General features: G+C 43.6%; 1 protein-coding gene across 1 annotated transcript in view; it reads right to left on the reverse strand.

Moving 5' to 3' along the window:
• Positions 1 to 8,945: 8,945 nt before the first annotated feature.
• The window catches only part of LOC308668568 ((E2-independent) E3 ubiquitin-conjugating enzyme FATS), a gene marked incomplete at its 5' end in the record, with an annotated part of 195,044 nt that continues 187,668 nt past the window's right edge, over positions 8,946 to 16,321 (reverse strand). Inside the window, 3 exons of the mRNA XM_081328573.1 lie at positions 8,946 to 9,459; positions 10,038 to 10,137; positions 11,469 to 11,532. Of these exons, the coding sequence (XP_081184699.1) occupies positions 9,421 to 9,459; positions 10,038 to 10,137; positions 11,469 to 11,532 (203 nt within the window). The 3' untranslated portion in view covers positions 8,946 to 9,420. The remainder of the gene's footprint in view (positions 9,460 to 10,037; positions 10,138 to 11,468; positions 11,533 to 16,321) is intronic.

The following is a 16,321-nucleotide window of genomic DNA, read 5'->3' on the forward strand; positions in this document are numbered from 1 at the left end:
ATGCCTCCCACTGGACTTTGATAAACATCAATTTGCCTACAGGGGAAATAGGTTGACAGACGATGCCATAGCTACTGCTTTACACTCTGTAGCAAGTCATCTTGAGAAGCCTGGAAGTTACGTCAGGATGCTTTTTGTTGACTACAGCTCGGCTTTCAACACCATTTTGCCGAGCATTCCCATCGAGAAGCTGACTGACTTGAAATTCTCCCCCGCCATCTGCGATTGGATTCAAAACTTTCTTAGGGATCGGTTACAAACAGTGAGGGTCGGCTCTGCTTTGTCCACCCCCCTGAAGCTTTGCACCGGCACGCCACAGGGCTGTGTGCTTAGCCCCTACCTGTACTCTTTATACACTTATGATTGTGTATCATCTGACCCATCCACTGCGATAATCAAGTTCGCAGATGATACAACTGTGGTGGGTCTTATTACAGGTGGGGATGAGACAGCATATAGGGCGGAGGTACAAAAACTATCCATATGGTGTAGTAACAACAACTTGCACCTAAACATCGGCAAGATGAAAGAGATGGTGTTAGACTTCCGGAGAAAAAAGGAAGAACCTGCCCCACTTTACATCGGAGAGAACTGTGTAGAGAGAGTTTCCTCCTTTAAATTTCTGGGAGTCTACCTCTGTGAAGATCTGACCTGGAAAGTTAACCCAACTCAGGTGGCTAGAAAGGCCCAACAGAGGCTTCACTTTCTTAGGGTCTTGCGGAAGAACAGGGTAGAACAACAGCTAATGACCCTCTTTTACCGGTCTACTATAGAGAGCGTCCTCTCGTATGGTATTGTGGTTTGGTATGCTGGTCTGACAGCCGCGGATAGGAAAGTATTACAGAGGGTAGTGAGCACAGCACAAGACATTGTGGGCTGTTCCCTGACACCACTGGATGACATCGCCAGGGCTCGTTGCCTTGGAAGAGTGAGGAAGATTCTCAGGGATGACTCACACCCTGCACGGTATCTCTTTACTCTCCTACCATCCGGTAGGAGATACAGGAATATAGCCAGCCGTACCAACAGGCTGAAAAATAGCTTTTATCCGTGGGCTGTTAGGCTTTTAAATGGGACATAATCTTATGCAGAATTGACTTGGGAGGCGTAGTTGGTTCATATAGTGTGGTGGGATGGAGGGTTTGTTGTCACTGTGTGTTGGGGGGAGAGAGCACGGGGGGAGGCTCAGCTAATCTCAATGTACACATGTTGTACTTTGACAATAAAGGTTTATTATTCAGCCTTGGAAAATTAGTGTGCATATACCTATGACCACAGTTCTATCATCTGCATATACCTATGACTACATGACCACGGAGACGTCCTCGGACAAGCGCTGGCTCTTCGGCTTTGAAACGGAGATGAGCACCGGCCCCTAGAGTTGGAAAAGACTAGCACGCATGTGCGGGGGAACCTTTACCTTTTTTACCTAAGAATACAAAAGAAAAGAGAATTCAAAAGAAAAAAATACATTTTAAATGCCCAAAAAAAGCAGTTTTGAACAAATTCAAAACTTTCTTCCAAACACTATGCCCTTTCTGATGTTGGTAGAATAAATATAGCATGGTTCTTTAAACTGGTTCAGGTCAATGGTCAGGCTATAGCAGCTTAAAAATATTCTACCCAGAGGAAAGAGAATATAGCAACAGTCCAATAAACAAAATTACTAGATATTATTTTTTAAAGGATCAGACACAAATTTTTAACATAAACATTGCAGTCGCCCTATTGAACCCTCTGGTGGTCATTTCTTTAGCTCAAATGAACTCCTTGAGTTCAGCTTTCAGCTGATGAGGTTGAACCCAGCATTTCTACATCAGCTCTGGCAATCTATTAATTTTTAAGCCAGACAATTTTACTCAGCTTTCTGCAGCAGTGTGTACAAAATATCATATGCCTTTGCCTTTTTCCAATACCTGGCTTCTATAGAGGGTGTGTATTTAGAAACACAGTGTCATCCATGTAGAGACTACCCCACAAGTCTGGGTGAACCAATTCTGTAGGCATTACATAGTTAACTGGGTCAGTAGGAGAGAGGGATAGCGCATGTTGAGCAAACACACTGAAGTGAGGGGAAGGGCTTAATTTGTTTTAATCCCAAACAATTCAGGTTTTGTTTAAACTATTTAAACTATTTGTTTAAACTATTTTAACTGTCTGAAACTAAACTATAGTCAGCTGTGTCAAGAATGAGAAGGTCAATAAAAAGATCAATAAAAAGTTAACTCTTTCATTAAATTGCCTCTCCTTCAACAATAATTTAATTTAATAATTTAATATTTGCATTTGTATACCGCCCTTTCCCTGAGGACTCAGGGCGGTTTACAGGGAATTAAAAATCAAAACATACAAAAGTTAAAACCAATTAAAAAGCATTAAATTCACCCTGTACATTAAAACCCCAGTTAAAATTTTCTCCTCAGCCTGGGCCCGAGAGCTCAAAGAGCCAGGTCTTCAGGCCCCGGCGGAATGATCGGAGGTCGGGAGCAGTCCTCAACTCTACCGGCAGCTGGTTCCAGAGGGCAGGCGCTCCCACTGAGAAGGCCCTATCCCTGGGTGTCACCCGCCGGCAATCTCTCACCGGCGGAACCCTGAGCAGACCCTCCCTGTGAGAGCGCACTGGGCGAAGGGCGTTTGATGCCGGCAGCAGGTGTTCCCTCAAATAACCCGGACCCAGGCCATGTAGGGCTTTATAGGTGATAACCAGCACCTTGAATTTCACCCGGAGGGCAACCGGAAGCCAATGCAGCTCGCGGAGTAGAGGTGTTACATGGGAGTATCGGGAAACCCCCATTACAACTCGCGCGGCCGCATTCTGCACCAGTTGAAGCCTCCGAGTGGTCTTCAAGGGCAGCCCCATGTAGAGAGCGTTACAGTAGTCCAAACGGGAGGTCACAAGCGCATGAGTGACTGTGCGTAGGGCGTCTCGGTCCAGATAGGGACGCAACTGGCGCACCAGGCGAACCTGTGCAAAAGCCCCCCTGGTCACGGCTCCTATGTGATCTTCAAAATTGAGCCGTGAATCCAGGAGGACGCCCAAGTTGCGAGCCCTATCAACGGGGGGGTAACACCTCACCCCCCATCGTTAAAGGTGGAATAACTTGGTTAACCCGAGACGCCGATATGCACAGCCACTCAGTCTTGGCGGGATTGAGACGAAGCCTGTTTCTCCCCATCCAGACCTGAACCGCCTCCAGGCACCGGGACATCACGGAGAGGGCATCACTGGGTTGGTTCGGGATGGAAAGAAAAAGTTGGGTATCATCAGCGTACTGGTGATACCCCACCCCAAAACCACGAATGATCTCGCCCAGCGGCTTCATGTAGATGTTGAACAGGAGGGGCGAGAGAACCGACCCCTGAGGGACTCCACAAATGAGAGACCTCGGGGCGGATCTCTGCCCTCCTGTCAACACCGACTGCGAGCGGCCCTGGAGGTAGGAGGAGAACCACCGTAGGACGGTGCCTCCCACTCCCAACCCCCTGAGACGCCGCAGCAGGATACCATGGTCGATGGTATCGAAGGCCGCTGAGAGATCTAATAGGACCAGGACAGAGGAGCAACCCCTGTCCCTAGCCCTCCAGAGATCATTCACCAGCGCGACCAATGCCGTCTCCGTGCTGTGTCCGGGCCTGAAGCCCGATTGGTACGGGTCCAGATAATCAGTTTCCTCCAGGAACAGAGGGAGCTGATGCGCCACCACACTCTCAACAACCTTCGCCAGGAAGCGAAGGTTGGAGACTGGACGATAGTTGTTTAAAACAGCCGGGTCCAAAGCAGGCTTCTTGAGGAGGGGTCTCACCACCGCCTCCTTCAAGGCGGCAGGGAAGACACCCTCCTTCAAAGAAGCAGTTATTACTGCATGGAACCAGCCTCGTGTTCCCTCCCGAGCCGCATAAGCTAGCCAGGAGGGGCACGGATCCAACAAACAGGTGGTGGAGCTCAGTCTCCCCATGATCCTGTCCACATCATCAGGGGAAACAGGGTCGAACTCAGTCCAGATAACGTGCTCAAGACCGCCTGATTCCTCCACATCAGACTCTGCCCAGTCAGAGTCCAAGCCGGTCCGGATCCGAGCGATTTTGTCCGTCAGATGATGACTAAACTCCTCGGCTCGTCCCTGCAAGGGATCCTCCCTCACCTCCTGGTTAAGGAGGGAGCGAGTCACCCTAAACAGGGCGGCCGGGCGATTATCTGCGGACGCGATAAGGGCGGCAAAGTAGTTAGACTTCGCCGTCCTTATCGCCGCAAGATAAGACCTTATGAAGGTTCTTAACTGCAATCGGTCGGATTCGGATCGGCTGGATCTCCAACCGCTCTCTAGACCTCGTCTCCGACGCTTCATCTCCCAGAGCTCCACAGAGAACCATGGGGCCCAACGGGATCTGCGTCGGGTCAGAGGTCGCATGGGTACAACGCAGTCGAGTGCCCTGGTGGCTGCCGTTTCCCAGGCCTCCACCAGGGCATCGACTGGGCTGTGGGTAAGGGTGATAGGTATAGGCCCAAGCGCCCTCTGGAACCGATCTGGGTCCATTAGGCGCCTGGGGCGGAACCACCTGGTCGGCTCCGCCGCCCAGCGGCGGGGGATGGCATGACGGAAAACTAGCCTCAGGAGGTAATGGTCTGACCATGACAGAGGGGTGATGGACGGAGAACCCCCTCCCAGATCATCCAACCACTGTCCAGACAGAAACACCAGGTCAAGAGTGTGACCCCCCTCATGAGTCGGGCCCTCAATAACCTGGGTCAGGCCCATGGCTGTCATGGAAGCCATGAACTCCCGAGCTAACTCCGACGACCCTCCCAGTGATGGCAGGTTGAAGTCACCCAGGACTACGAGCCTGGGGAACTCCACCGCCAACCCTGAGAGGGTGTCGAGCAGCTCGGGCAGGGCTGTTGCCACACAGCTGGGCGCCAGGTATGTAAGCAACAAGCCCAACTGAACCCGAGGACCACACCTCAAGAGGAGGGTCTCACTCCCGGCCATCTGGACAATGGTGGCCTCCCGGGGACACAATGTCTCCCGAATAACCACTGCCACCCCACCACCCCTGCCCTGAGCCCGTGGCTGGTGCAGCACCCGGAAACCCGGCGGGCATAACTCGGTGAGAGGCACCCCTCCCTCCGAGCCCAGCCAAGTTTCCGTGATGCACGCTAGATCCGCACATTCCTCCTCAATCCGATCACGGATGAGGGGAGCTTTATTAACTACGGATCTAGCGTTAAAATAGACCAGCCTGAGCTCAGGGGCCTGATCACCCTCATCCCCGGGTAAGAGGGTGCTAACCGGAGGGTCGGAGCGCGCCACCGCTCGAAGATAGCGGGGGCGCGATCCCAGATGTTGATATGACCCTCCTCGCAAACACCTGTTGCCATACCCTATCGCCGTGGGGATTCGATACCCCACCCCCACATTCCCAGCGCCAGCAGCCACCTCCCCCAACCCCGTCCCACCAGGACCTCTAACAGGACCAGACTGAGTGCCGGTTACAAGTTCCCTCCCCATCCCCCCCTCCCTCCCCCTCCCTAACCTCCTAAAATAACTGGCTAAAAATCTGATCAGGGGCCTCTTAGCGCGTCTTAACTCGAGGCCCCTATCCAAGCCCAACCACCTCTCGGAGTCCCAAGGCTTGGGCCCGTCATTAAGGGGAGTATGAAAACAGGCGACAGGTCGCGCCCATGAGGCAGGAACCGCCCTAAGGGCATACAAGTCCGCTTCGGAATAACGATGGATCATATAGCACTCAGTTAGTCTCTTGGGGCCGATGTTGAAAATATGGCCAAAGGATTGTTCATTGATGGTACGAAGATGGAAAAAGAACAGGTCCAGTGGGCATATCTCTCAATCTGCAAAGCCATCTCGGCTCTCACCCGAGATGGAGTTCCAAGGGACAACCTCAGCCGTCCTCTCACTCCGGCTGAGGAGTCTAGCTGGAACAGAGAGAGAAAAGGGGAGTCCTAAGCCAGGCCCACCCCAGCTGGTCTCCCACACCAGAGAGGAGGTCGCTGACCAGTCCAGAACCGTCCTCCCACCACGGTTCGGTCCCGTCCACACTGGATTATCCATAGGGGGATCTTAGTTCCCATCAGGTATGGAGCTAGCCGTAATGCCTGCCTGTCAACAAAAGAAGTAAGAAACAGGCAGGCCAGGCCTCTGTCAATCCTCACAACGCCAGCCCGCACCGCCAGTCTGGGGGGGGGAGAACAAAACATTCTCTCCCCAATGTCCATCCACCAGTCCAAGCCATCCTTCAACGGCAGAGAGAAGTGGTCCCAGCAGTCATGTTGGGTCCTGGAATTCACTAACATGTCCGCCGGGGCCGATGACCAGGCCCACAATCTGCAACCACCATCCGAGAGGAAAAGGAGGCTCCTCGCCACCAAAGAACGGTGTCGGTCAGCAGATGGTCGTAAGAAGGATCTCCATCCGGTGGGGTCGTCGCCGCTGCCCCTCCGACAAGCAGAGGGTATCCACGGCGAACAGGCAGAGGAAAGAAGGCAGGTGAGGCGTCCTGGGCTGCGTAGAGGTGATTGACGCCATAACAGAGCTCAACAGGTCAGCATATGCTTACTTACTTAGTTACTGCCCAGGGCCAGTTGGTCAGAGTCTTTGAGGCAATTGGCTGGCTTGTTCTTTTGATCGATATCAAGAGAAGAGAATGTCTGTACTGCAGGGTTGAATTGTAAAGTCCTTCTGAAGTGCTCTATGAGCTCAGTGGTTTTCTTGCAGATGTTTCATTAGACAACCAAGCAACATCATTATTATTATCAACATCAATAGTTTTCCTTCACCCACTGCCAGAAATCACCTGGGATTGGGTGAGGATGAGTTGTTCATCCATGCTTTGTGTAATCTAGCAAAGGTCTTCCTTCCTTCCTTCCTTCCTTCCTTCCTTCCTTCCTTCCTTCCTTCCTTCCTTCCTTCCTTCCTTCCTTCCTTCCTTCCTTCCTCCCTCCCTCCCTCCCTCCCTCCCTCCTTCCTTCCTTCCTTCCTTTCCATTTTTTTTAGTAGCAATCAGGTTTGGGGCATATTTCTAAATCTGAAAAACCTATTATGCGTGGGTGATCTAACATTGGTGGAAAGTTAATACCTCTTAAGGATGTTGTGTTTCAGTTTGCAGGAGAATCTACTGAATGATAAGATGCTGCAGGGGTATTCTCAGTGGAGACTTATGATTTTTGGGAGTGGGATACAGTTGCTTGGAAAGATCCCAGTTGTAATTTTGGGGAGGAGTGGAGATGAGAGACTGGACGGAGTTATTTTTACTGTTGAGTATGGTATTCAATCCTGAATGGATTGGAGACAATGGTTGTGGTGGGTTGGGGGACATTGGGGGGCATCAGTGGGGCTTTCTGCAAATTGAATACAATGGTAGATTGTTAGTGGAGGGTTTTGAGGTTTGGCTTTGTTGTTGGGATTACCTGTTGGCTGTTTTTTTGTTTGTCTGTTTTTTGCAGTGAATGGATGGTGGGTTAAATTGATTAATGGTGGATTTTTGCATCTGTGGTAGTTTTTGATGTAATATACTAATTTGACAAGTATAGATATGATTTTTTGGGGGGTTATGGGGCTGTTTTAAAAGGGGAGGAAATTATTGTTGTTAAGATATATTTATCAGTACTCAGGAGGACATTTTATGTGTATATTTGATATTTTGTTTTGCACACATTTTTCCTTTTTGTCTTTCTTTTGTTCTTTTTGTCTTCTTTTTGGATTTTGGATTTGAGCTTTGGATAGAAGATTTATAAAACTTAATTATTCAAGTCCTAATCAAGGACCTAAGAATGTTTAAGCTGTCTAAGAATATAGGCAGTGCCAATCCAGGATAATGGATTCATTTAATGACCACATGGTTAACTGCTTTATTTTTCTTCTGCTCAGTATCTAGGACACAGAGAAATACTGTAAAGCAAATAAGAAAACATAAAAGGAAGCCCATCCCTATCCCACCCCCCTTCTAATCTCTTTAAATATTCTGACTTCGTGAAAACGTGGATCTGGACTCTGATTACCCAGACAACATGAGTATATATCATTCCACTTTTTAAAAAGAGTTCAAATTGGTTTTAATCTGAATATTTTAACTTACAAGTATTTTGAGAATGCAGATGAAGGTCCTGTCACTTGTATTAGAAATGGTGGTCAGTTAGCAAGAAAATACACAGGGTCAAGAAGTAAAAGAGTTTCTGGTTTAACAGCCACAGATAGCTGCTGATCCTGATGATCACAAATATCAATAATAAAAGATGTCTAAGATGGCTGATACTACCTTCTGGGTAACTCTTAAGATCTGATTGCCCTAAAGCTTAGCTAATGGATTAAGGATCCTGGAGGTTGTAAAATGGATTGGTCCTGCTTTACTGAAATAAAATTGCAAGGCTCATTAATGTTGTAATTACTGAACAACATACTTGTGATTTGTTGACAACCAGTATTGCTACTATGAAGGGAAGTAGAATACATTGTCATATAAAGAAGCAGTGTATGTGTTACATAGAAACAAAGAAAAAAATCCTATATGTGCATTTCCTCACTGAGATCTAGGTAAAGCCTATTACTCTGATAGAAATGTATGGGTGTTATTTTGCTTTTTAATAATAGCTTTGAGAGTAATAAAACTAGTAGAACTTGGTCTGCTTTATTTATTTGAATAAAGTTTAGCTTCCTTTATTACTGAATATACAAAAAATCCTTTGAAATATTTGTGGAGCATACATTAGTTGTTTTAAATTGTATAATCTTTCATGCTGACTGATCAAAATTACCAAGTTTAAATATATCACTTCTAATAAATATAACAAAAGATGGGCAAAATTACATGGCTTAGTAAATAACATGTTTGAAAATAATAATTAGCTGGATATTAAATATTATTTTAAACTGGTATCTCATTCATTATATAAAACAGAAATATAGTTCTTCATAAATTAGAATATTTGCCTGTTATATTAGCCATTAATTTAAATTTGAGGTTCAAATGAACAGCCAGCCTTGCTATTATAGGTTTGTTTCTAACCATAATAACAGCTATATTAATTTCCCCCTTTTTAAAAAAAGTTATAAACTTGATGCAGTGTATAAATGGAATACATATATTAATGTTTATTGTAGGTAAGCTTAAATATTCTGCAGTCATAATTTAAAAGTTGACTTTGTGGTTTAAAAGACAAAAAATAAATAATGTGTTTACCTTAACAACTGCATTAAACCATTTTAAAGCTGTCTCACTGGAATCTAATCCAGTAACTTTCCAGAATTACTTAATATTTTTTTTTTTTTAAAAAAAGCTATTTTCTTTGTCTATAAACAAATAAGGTTGCTTTGTGATTCAAGGTCATTTTACGTTTAGATGGCTTTTTAATTTTCAAAGGCATTGGAGTTCCAAGAAGAATGATGTGTTGTATCCAGGAATCTTTATTCATTCTGTATTTCTTTGAAGAAGTTGGTCCAATAATTGCTGAAAGAAAACAAACATAAAGGCAAACATAAAAACTGTAATGCTAAACATTTTAAGGGCCAAAGATGAACGTCTTGGAATAATAATATAAACAATTACATGTACAACGTAAAAATAATGATGCATGATATAATTACAGCATAATAGATAATATCTACAACAGAAACCATGTATTCTTATTACGAACATATTTTCTTCCCTATATGTGACTGCTTTCTTTAGAGATGCACAGATTTATTTTATTCAGTGCTTCCTCAGAAATGAATTTTATAAAGCTGGCTAATTGTGGATCTTACTTAACTGTGTTCCATATAATTTTTTGAGCCCATTATTAAATTTGAGCATGCCCCTTAGGGGAAATAAGATTTCAGACTTATAGGCAAAATATCACTATAATTTCGTAATCTTGTTTATGTTCCCCAGTGATGATCAAAGCTCAAATGGAGGAATGTAGGATATGAAATTTCTATGCTAAAGCTGTAGGTCAGCTATGAGAATGTTCAGGATTCAGCTTCCTGTTTTGCTGTATAATAATGGGTGGAGGGTTGTATTGTAACAATTGATTGGAAACCTTTTACCTTTTTAAATATTTCGACCCGCTTTCTATTGCTCTGTAGGATTATCCGTTTCTGTTTCTCTTCTTGTTTCTTCTTCACTTCAGGAAGATTGTTATAAATCCTGCAACAAATATACTGTAATTCTTTAGTCATTCTAGAATGCAGCTCTTAATTGGCTTCTGAAGATGCATTTCAAAATATGCTTTTTTAAAATATATCTAATATGCCGCATGTTAAGACAGCACAGCAGGAAAACTGTTCAAAACAATAAGGCAAATAAGTAGATCTACATGTTTTAAAATATAAGATTCTATCATTTCAGTTACTTATGTTATTCTACTAAAAATGTAAAACCATAATGTCCTCTATTGTGGTTTATGTTATAGTATCTATTCTATTCTAGATATGTCAACATTTTCAGAATGTAATACTGTCTTTGAATTGCGCCTTTTAAATGACTCTTGGGGAGAACCAAATATATATAATATAAATAATGGTGCATAAAGGATCCAGTTCTTCTCATCTTATTTTTTGTGAAAAAGAATTCTTATGCGTGCCTTATCTGAGAAGCATTTCTCAATGCACATTTCTCCTTTCTGCCCCATCTTGAGATACAAAATGCAGACCTGCCAGGAACACCCAACTGCCCATGAAAGTATTTAGAAATTGGCTATTATCAAATCATATTTTTGCTCTGGGTATGCTAGCTGCTGTTTGCACTTTGACTGAAGATACCTAAAGGAATCTTCTCAGCCAGTGGCTTAGATGATCTCCCAGTCAGTCTAAGAACATAGCCAAGAGTATTCTGATCCCATCAGCTGCCCAACAAAAGGCAAAGTAATATGGATGTGATACACATTCAAATGAAACTAAGAAAATACAAACTGTACCCCGAGAAATTAATATTGTTTATTGGGCTGTCCCATGATTACATTCAATATGCCATACAATAAAACAGGGGTGTCAAACTCAATTTCATTGAGGGCCGCATCAGCATTGCGGTTGCCCTCAGGGGACCGGGTGGGTATGGCCAGGGTGGGCGTGGCCTACTGGGTGGGCGTGGCTAGAGTGTGTATGGCCTACTGGGTGGGCGTGGACAGCTCTACATCGTTCGCATCAAGGGTGCCTATGGGGGCCTGGGCAGGAGTGGGACAAATCTGAGGGTCTCTGAAAGAAGGAGGGTCTCTGGGTCAGGGCCAAGGCAGTGGGGGCCGTTCCCTCACTGTTTCCAGGATGGCTTCGCGGGCCACATGAAACCACTTTACGGGCCGGATCTGGCCCCCGGGCCTTGTGTTTGACATGTCTGCAATAAAAGATTGCAGGGTGGATTTAATTTGCATCAAAGCTATAAAGCAAATCAAACCAAACCTGAGAATTCATGAAGAAGAAAATGAAGGGAAAAGAATCAAGTTCATGATGGAAAAACCTCAATGCCCTTTAGGATGCTCCTACCTTTTTGATCGCATATGCATCTCCTTTTCTGAAATGAACCGTTCTTTTGGTTTGAACAGGTTATCTAATAATTAGAAACAAAAGTTACATTGCACTAGTAAATTTAGCAACCTTCAGTGAGACAAGTGGCTGTTTTGCTTTTCTTTTAGCATACATCAAGAGCTACAATGGCAATTTTTCTGATTCAGCATCACACAAATTCTAGCTGCTTCTTTGAAGAGGGGAATGGGGGGGGCTATAGACAACACTCCCTTTACTTACTCCTGCTTTGCTTCCCATTTCTCGTAATTCAAGTTTAGCTTTTCTAGGTAGACTGCTACATCCAACCACTATTTTATGCCAACATAAATTTTACAATAGCATTATGCCTTGTAAAAATGATTAGGAATCGCAAGGTGTTTTATTTTATTTTTAACTATTTACATCCTGCTTTTATTATTTGTAGAAATAAATCAGGGTGATGAACATATCTAAGACACCTTTCCCCTCCTATTCTCCACACAACCTATGAAGTGAGTTGGGCTGGGAGTGACTGACTGGCCCAAGGTCAGCCAGCTGTCTTTCATGGCTAAGGTGGGACTTGAATTCACAATATCTTGCTATCTATCCTGGTGCCTTAACCACTACACCAGGGGTAGGCAACCTTGGCTCTTTTATGACTCGTGGACTTCAACTCCCAGAATTCCTGAGCCAGCATGGCTCAACTTGGAAACTCTCCCTTTCCCCTCAGCATGGCTGGCTCGAGAATTTTGGGAGTTGAAGTCCATGAGTCATAAAAGAGCCAAGGTTGCCTACCCCTGCACTACACCATATTGGCTTTCTATATATCTCCATATATCTCAGTCATATAACAATATCTTACAGTTGTTGTCTGAGAATTCTTAAAATCTTTGAATGTAGGCACAATTTGGGATTCTGATCACATTATGATGCTCTTGCAAAATGGCTACCATGCTGGGCATGAGAAGTTGTAAAGCACTGATTTTCCAAAAGACCAACTAGTAAGGATGCTGTTCAACATGGTTTCAAGCTCCTCCTTGCCAGGTGTTTCCTATTGCCAAGCCTGCAGCACACAATCAAGGAAGCAAAATTCATACAGATTTTCTTTAATGAGTTCTAATTCCAGGAGTTAGGTTTTAGAATACTGATTCTGGAGAACTGAAATAGTTTAATACAGCCCTCCTTGATTAACATGTTCTGAATCACCTTTCTCTGAATGTTGCATAACAAAGTAAATATGCATTTATTTGATAAAACTGATCTCAGAACTGATCTGCTGATCATTTAGAGCAGGGTTCCCCAACCCCAGGTCCATGGACCAGTACCAGGCTGCGGCATGCCAGCAATCAGTTCACACAAACAAGGAAAACCCCACCCACGGGATGCAGGCAGTACACAAAACCATGCCCCCTCTGGTCTGCAGAAAAACCTCTCTCCACGTAGCCGGTCCCTGGTGCCCAAAAGGTTGGGGACCTCTGATTTAGAGATAGACCTCTTTCAATCTTACAAATCACCCTCAGCTTACTTCCAAAGAAAGCACTGAGATGCATCTACCTGGAGGTTTAAACACTGTATATGTGCATAGACATAGACATATCTAATTCACTCAACTATCCACTCTACCTTGATAAATATTTTTTTAATTCTGCAAGAGCAACTGTGGCCCATCCCACCTTCTTCATTTTCCAAGTTGCACAGAATATTTGTGTGTATATATCCCTAAGAGGTCTGCCTAATAATCTAGATAGCATCCTGTATTCACCTACTTAAGTCCAATTGAAAAAATTTAGGACTATACCACTTTGTTACAATGCACAAATGTTTCAGATTTGTTTGGAGTGGGTCTTCCTCTCATAAACAATCACATTTATAAAGGTAGATAGGCAGGAGGAAGTGGTAAGCCCCCCTTTTTAAGAGATCCTCACTGTATCCAGAGATATTGGATAACTGTTGCCCAGTCTCCAATCTTCTCTTTAGTGAATATTAATCATAATCATAATAGTAAAGTTGGAAGGGACCTTGGAGGTCATCTAGTCCAATCCCCTGCTCAGGCAGGAAACCCTATACCATTTCAGACAAATGGCTGTCCAGTCTCTTCTTAAAAACTTCCAGTGTTGGAGCATTCACCGCTTCTGGAGGCAGGTTGTTCCACTGGTTAATTGTTCTAACTGTCAGGAAGTTTCTCCTTAGTTCTAGGTTGCTTCTCTCCTTGATTAGTTTCCATCCGTTGCTTCTTGTCCTGCCTTCAGGCACTTTGGAGAATAGCTTGCCTCCCTCTATTGTTGAGTAGATGGTGAAGAACCTACTATCTACTACCCAAAATGGAAAGAATTGTGTGTAATTTTGTCAGTCAGGATTCATCCCTTCTTCTGTTGTGGAGACCACTTTGGTTATACCAGTGGATGATCTTTCTTAGAATCTGGATGGTCCCTTTTGGGCAGCTTTTAATACCATTGATTATGATATTATTCTGAACCAACTTTGGGAAATGGGGGGCGGGCCACTATTTTACAATGATTCCATAGCTGATTCCAGTGGTAAGAGAGGAGAAATTAATTTGGTTGGTACTCTTTTATAGGATGCCAAAGGGTTGATTTTGCCAGGAAAAGCAGCTGGTGATTCCCCTGCCTTGGGGAAATATGATGGGCTAAGCAGATCCTGCTTCTCTGCAGTAATGTCATCTCTCTGGAAATGCTTTTCACTGGAAATTGGATTGTGGTTAATTTCAGCCACCTTCCAAAAGAAGTAAAAGATGAAGCTCTTCCAAAGGGCATCCTGGTACTTTTCTGGATAGTTTTTCCTGGATTTTTTTTTTGAAACGTCCTGGCCTCTGTCTGATTCATTTAGATTGTATTGAACTGTGGTTTCTTAAATGTTTGTGTTTTTGTGAAACCCCTTGAAAATTCTAAGTGAATGGGATGGGGTTTTTTTACACCAGAGGTGCCCAAAAGAGACTGGTTCTGTGAAGAGAGTTTTTTCCATGGACCAGAGGATGCGTGGGTTTGTGTCCTGCCTGCATCTCGCAGATGGGGCTTTGCTTTTTTGTGCGGACCAGTTGCTGGCATGCCACGGCCCGGTACCCTAACCATAACCCCTGGTCTAAATGGAAGATTAAAGCTGAACCCTAATAGTAACAGAATTACTGTTTAGATACTGGGATTATCTGTCAATGGTAGTGTTATCTATATTGACAGGCACCACCCTTGAAACAGGCAGGTTCATGATCTGCGGGTCCTTCGGAACTCATACCCTTCTGTTAAAAAGATAGAAGCTAAAACCAGGCTTTGGCTGGTTTTGGTTAGTGTTCCAATTCTGACCCAATCTGGTGCAAAGGACCCAACTACAGTGATTCACGACCTCATCACCACCTTATTGTATTATCACAATGTGCTTCATGTGGAACTGCCTTTGAAGAATACTCAGAAACTACAACTAGTTCAGCATGCTACTGCTTGCATATATTGTATATTCTGGCTCCTGAAATTGGGAACAAACAATAGCAAAACTGTGGGCCCTGCATTCACTTACTGGTAAGTTTCTGAGTGCAATTTAAAATGCTGGGATTAATTTATAGAGGTCTGAGAGGCTTTGTTCCTGAGAATTTACAGGACCACCTTCTCCCAGCTATACAGGCCCAATCTGAGATCTTGCAGGGAACAGCTGCTAGTGATTTCTGGGAAGTGAGGAGAGCCAAGAAGTTCTGGATTTTAAGTGGAAGCTTTTGAAACCCATTCCAGGGATTCAAAACTGATAACTAAATGAGGAAATGTTAGCAAGGTGTGAAATAGAATTGAATGAGCACCCAAATGGATGAATCTGATCTGCAGCACAAGGAAAACATTCCCTTAGAAAAAATGTCACAAAAGCATTGCCCTTCAGTAATGAAGATGTATTATGATGTATTCAGATGCCTGAATAACAGCACAAATAGGACAGTTTTCAGGGCGGAGGAAAGCTTTTTGTAACACAAATACTGAACTCTATACTGAACAATATTGGCATCATCAGGATAATTATTATATATTGTGTAAATGGAGCATTTGCAATACAAATAGTAAAATATAAACACTCTAAGAAAAAAGAGAATTCATAATCCATACAAACAAAACATGAAACAGTACTGCAGATGAAATAAATGTCTAAAGGCTTTGTTCAAAGCCACTAATCCCAGATCCTGATGTTAGCATTTGCAACCTTCCTAAAGCATTAAAAAAATTGGGAAGAGACAGAAAATTGGCTCCTTTTGCTAAAAAGAATGTATATGTAAGCTCTAAACAATTATTAGTCCACTGAAGGGTGTCTCTGAATGTCTTCCAAACCAGCACAGAAGTAATTACTTGAAAACACTAAGGGAGACTGTCAATTTTCTTATTTCTAAGTACTTGTGAAAATATGGATTTCAGAAGCCCTCTGTAACACAAATCTATAAAATGCCAACAGAAACAAACAAGTATTAGATGCAGAGATGGACATCAGCTTTACAATTCTCTAAGATTTTTGGGAAAAAGTAATTTGGGAAGAGAGAGGGGTCTTATGTCAGCATATAAAATAACAAAGACATATACTTTGCACATTACACAATCACTCACAAATTATGTTTTTATATTAAGAGCATAGGACTCTTCATTATGTAGATTTAAAGTATTATAAATAGCTGGTTTCCTTGCCACTAAAATAATTACATCATAGTTTTTGAAATTTAAATCCAGTTATTTCAACATAATTTTTATTCCCCTCATCACAGCGGGATCTCTAATTTGTTCAGGATTGTCCACAGCAAGTAGTTTGTCTTACATTAATTAGTTTTCTTGAAATGAAACATTAAAATTATACAACACAGAGGTTAATGAGTT

This window comes from Vipera berus (genome assembly GCF_964194415.1).
Source record: "Vipera berus genome assembly, chromosome: 5".
Classification (NCBI taxonomy): Eukaryota; Metazoa; Chordata; class Lepidosauria; order Squamata; family Viperidae; genus Vipera; species Vipera berus.